We start from the raw sequence: 4889 nt of genomic DNA, 5'->3' as shown, positions 1-4889 counted from the left end.
TTTCAAGGGCGCCCGCGTGGCTACTTTCCTTACTGGGTATGATGTCGCGCAGTCCGGGAGGTCACGCACCCGCCGGATGATCTCAGGCAGGCAGGCAAGTGAAGAGACCCCCTCCGGGGTCCTTGGGGAGATTTGAAATTTTTTTGTACCAAGGATCAAACTCAGGACCTTGTGCTTATGAGGCAGGTATGGTGAACTAAATCACTAGCCCAAAATTCGGTATTTTTATATCTCCATATTTTCTGTTTAGATACCTATCTCCATTTTCTTGATCTTAGTTCATTGTGTTGATAAATATTTAATGTTTTTAATTTACATGAGACATAATTATATATTTTTGAAAATTTACACAGCATCCTCAGACAAAAAAGATGTGCCATTTTTCCCAGGTTTAAAAAGAATAAAATACCTGTATTTCTCACTAGTTTAGAGTCCCTCAACATTATCCCTGACTTTTGAAATTCTCCTGTTTGTGATAAAATATATATAGCATAAACTTACCATTTTAATCATTTTGTACAATTCAATGACATTAACCACATTTTCAATGTTGTACAACTATTATGCCTGCCTAGTTCCAGAACTGTCATCTAAAAATTGTTTGAATGTAATAATCATGTGAAGTTGTCATTGTAGTACCATGAGACTAGTAGAAATTTAACAAACTTGTTAGTTTTTCTTTAAAACATTAAAAAAAGCTGTCTTATGTAATTGCATCCATTTACAAATTTTCTAAATAAAATTGAAATTTTATGTAACTGTATCCTTTTCAGCATTCCCACCCATAACTTGAGGCACTAGATGTATGCTTATTAATTTTTGTATTTCCTCAATGTAAGCTTCTGAAAATTAATTTGGTACATGAATTTTATTCCAAATGGAAGAATATATGAAATTACTTAAAAAGACATATTGAAGTTACACAGAAATTGTAGTTATACACATATTTTAAAAATGATGTAATTTTTCGTAGATGATGCCACATTCTTCTCTGGTTCACAGAATGTAACACTGACATGTCATTTCATGTCAATACATCAACGTATACATAATTGTATCAATGGCTGTGTAGTAATCCATGATTAAGATTGTAAAGAAAGTCCTATCCCTGAGTCTAACAGGAATCTTTAACCCTTTAGGTGGCATTTGATGCAAAACCTGTACTTTGAATTGTAAAGTATGAAGAATTGGCTGAACTGACTTCATTCTAACTTTCCAACTGTCTCACAAACTCCTCCATTTCAAGCATACATTTATGCTACTGGAACATACTTTCTAATTACATGCTTTTCTTCATACCACCATGGCCCACTTCCAAGAATGACTTCTCATCCTATCCTTTGGTGACCAATTGAAGTGGATCCCTCTCCTCTGAAGCATTCCTGCAGTATCACAGCCCACAGTAATTTCTCCCTTAAGATATAAGAATGGGATTTTCTAATGAGCATATATGTTCATCACATCACTAATTACTTGGGGTTACAAGTGTGCACAATGTCTCTACACCTCATTTTTAAAGTGAAGGGTCATTTGTGCCTATTTTGGCATAGAACTTTATTGAAAACACAAACTCCAGTAGAGAACCACATGTTTAAACAGTGAATAGCAGAGCAGCTTACTCAGATGACTCAGGTCACCGCAAGCTCAACACTAAAAACTTTCACAATTTTCACAGCAAGACAAATATCAACAAATATGTTTACAGTTCTAATATTCATTTGGCATCCACAAAATGACCCAGCTTAAAACAGAGTTCAATAAGTTAACAGCAGCATTAAAAATGTAAATAACAACATAAAACCAGACTGTGAACACTAAAGCACTATTCAGGGTTCTTTGGGAACATAAGGCTGATCAGCAGCAGGTGGTTAACCACATTAACTCTGTTGGCCCACCTTAGGATCATTCTGATTGTCTATTTGGACTTGCAGTTGCTTAGCCAACTCCTCAAATTCATGGAATGCAGAAATAAGTGGCTCAAGACTGAAATCATCATCAATGAAGGCCATTGCCCCACTTCTTATGATATTACTGATATTCCGAAACATTTTAATAACAATCTGAATATTATCATTTGTCTCTTCTATGTTAAAAAGACCCACAAATATTGTCAGAGCTTTGGCACTGAATAGCTTTTTTGCCACCTTAAGATTTTCAGACAAATTCAGGAGCATTTTCAGAACATGAAACTTTGTTCTTGCATTGCCTGTGGTTAACAAGGAAAGAAACCCAGACATATAATTGGCAACCAGTGTATGATAGTCAGTAGTCATAGTGAGATGCCTCAGCATCATTATTCCAGTCAGCTGCTCAGGAGAATCCACACCATGAGCAAGGGTTTCCTCACACACTTGGCATATGAATGTCTCAATCATATTTAGATTTGGATATGGTGGAGCCAAGTGAATCATGTTTTCCAAGAAACTTGTCCTAACACGGGAGGACGGATAATTCAGCAATGTTTCAATGAGAGAGACAACACCTGAATCCCGAATGAAATCTCGGGTAAACTGAGAAGCACTTCTCATACCCATTGCAATTTTAGAGATTTCTTGAATAAAAGGATCCCGAATTTTATCCATTAATAGAAGAAGTTCTTCGAACTCTGCAGCCCCAATTTTAAGCTCACACTGTATGCAGCTGCAAGACCAATTCTCAGGATCTGCATTTTCCCTGATCTTAAAATGTTCACGAATTTCTTGGACTGACCGATAGGAAGGATCATACTGAAATGGGTATACAGATTCAAACTGATCAGGTGCAAACAAAAATTCTTCCTCTTCCCCTTCCAGGTTCTTGGGCTTTGCCTCAATCACTTCATCAGAACCTTCGGGAATTCTAAAAGAGGTTATGGGTGGGAAGCCAATGGCACGGCATGGACGTTTGAACTGAACAGTGACCTCATCCCAGGTTTGGGGCCTAGTTGATACACTAGGTTCTTCCACCACTGAATCTCTAAACCTGCAATTGACCCTATACACAGGACTAGGATTTAAGTCAAAGCAGGCCTCATCTCTATCCCAGAACCAGGATCCAAATACGGCCTCTTCTTCAGACTCAGGCCTGGCCTCTTCTCTGGCCAAAGCCCCCAAACTGGACTTTTCTTCAGTCCAGAACAAGGATCCACCAATGGCCCCCTCCTCAGCCCCTGACTCAGAGTCACAAATTGCAGCAGCTCCAGCTTCCAAACTGGCCTCTTTTTCTGCCCAGAACCAGGACCCAATAATAACTTCCTCCTCATACCTGGTCTCTTGCTCAGCTCTGTCATTGTGTTTAGTATCTTTCTGGGCCCTGGATTTCAAGATGTCATTAGGCTCTTCCTTGTCTTTGGGCCTGAATCTACTCTTGGGTTCTTCTCCAGGCAGAAACCAGGACTCCTTATAGTACTCATCTTCAGACTCAGATTCAAAACATTCCTCTTTCTTTGTTTTGAGCTTGGACCTGATATTTGTCTCTTCTCTCATTTTGGGCCTGAACAAATTATTGGTATTTTCACCAGCCCAAAAGCTGAATGGGTTGCCAGCCTCTTCCTCAGACCCAGACCAAGATTCAAAATAGGTCTCTTGCTTGGATCTAGGCCTGGTCTTGGGGTTAGTCTGATGTTTAGCCCTGTGTGTGGACCTGGTATTAGCCTCTTCCCTGGGCCATGATCTGATACTAGTTTCTTCTCCAGCCCACAAAGACGACACAGCAGAGGTCTCATCTGCTGACCCAAATCCAGATTCATTAGAGGCTTCCTCTCTGGCTCTGGGCCTGGGATGGCACCAAGAACCCCCATTAGTCTCCTCCCTTTGTCCAAACCAGGGCTGGAGTCCTGTCTGGCCCTGAGAGCCAGAAAAGGATTCAGTGTCTGCATTTACCACTTCCTCAACCATAGACAAGCCATTGGATGTAGTACCTGACCCAGAATCAGTACTGACCAGTGGCCAGGTGACAGCATTAGTCTGGGATGTTCCATCTGACTGTGACATTGCATGGACCCCAAACTCAGTCTGTGACCATGCCAGAGCATCATCCTTAGTCCTTGCTCCCGGGATTGCGTTGGCCTCAGTCTTAGGTTGCGCAGCACCTACTGCCCTCCCTTCAATTTTGGGCCTTGCCCCAACCACTGCTGGGGACTCAGTTTTGGGCCTTGCTCCAGCCATTGCTGAGGCCTCTGATTTGGACCTTGCCCCAGACGTGGCTGTTGATTCATTTTTGGGCCTTGCCCCAGGCACTGACTTGGACTCAGTTTTAGGGTTCGCTTCAGGAGTTACCTGGGTTTGGGGTCTAACTTTGGGTCTGACAACCAAAGGGACTTCATTCTCAGGCCCTCCCACGCCCTCTTCTCCAGCCTTCTTTTCAGGCTTGGCCTGGGCACCAGGCTCAACTTCTGTCCCAGTCATTGTAAAAGTTAACAAAGAAGGCTCAGTTAAGTTCCCGTACCAGACTCAGTCTCTACAACAGATCTATCCCAGAGCTGTAGCTGGACACAGTTTTGATGATGCAGGACATAAAGTGGAGGAGATTTAAAATCAACCACTAGTCCAGCAGATATTCAGGATCCTACTCCAGCACAAACTCAGTCAATAATACAGATAAAGTGCAGATGAGGCATAACCAGGCTGGGGAGTGCTGGATGGTTCCTGGCTGGGTGCAGACCCGTTGAGGGTGGTGGCCAGCAGCAACTCCAGCACCAAAGAGAGAACAATGGGGAATTGAGTCTCTCCTCCAATTATGCTGCCTCATGCAGAGACTCAGACTGGTGCGGACTGCTAGGTGGAAAAACTAAACTGAGAAAGTCTCTGTCCCCTTTGCCTGCTACGAAACAGGTATGGAGAGGGGGGGGAAGTGTGCTGACAATGGAGAGGCAGAGAAGCCCCGCGACCGGACCCTAATCAACCCTGGAC

The 4889-nt window shown here is 42.3% G+C and overlaps 1 protein-coding gene across 1 annotated transcript; it reads right to left on the bottom strand.

The window, feature by feature from the left end:
- Positions 1-987: 987 nt before the first annotated feature.
- On the bottom strand, positions 988-4672 carry Gprasp2 (G protein-coupled receptor associated sorting protein 2). The gene has a single exon (XM_010618784.2). It carries the CDS (start codon positions 4383-4385, stop codon positions 1878-1880), a length of 2508 nt encoding a protein of 835 aa, XP_010617086.1. The 5' UTR covers positions 4386-4672; the 3' UTR covers positions 988-1877.
- Between the last annotated feature and the right edge of the window lie 217 nt (positions 4673-4889).

Source organism: Fukomys damarensis, unplaced genomic scaffold (genome assembly GCF_012274545.1).
Source record: "Fukomys damarensis isolate Sample0158 unplaced genomic scaffold, DMR_v1.0_HiC HiC_scaffold_39, whole genome shotgun sequence".
Lineage (NCBI taxonomy): Eukaryota > Metazoa > Chordata > Mammalia > Rodentia > Bathyergidae > Fukomys > Fukomys damarensis.
Note: the sequence above shows the minus strand (reverse complement) of the source record. Positions and strands in the feature narration are given on the sequence as shown.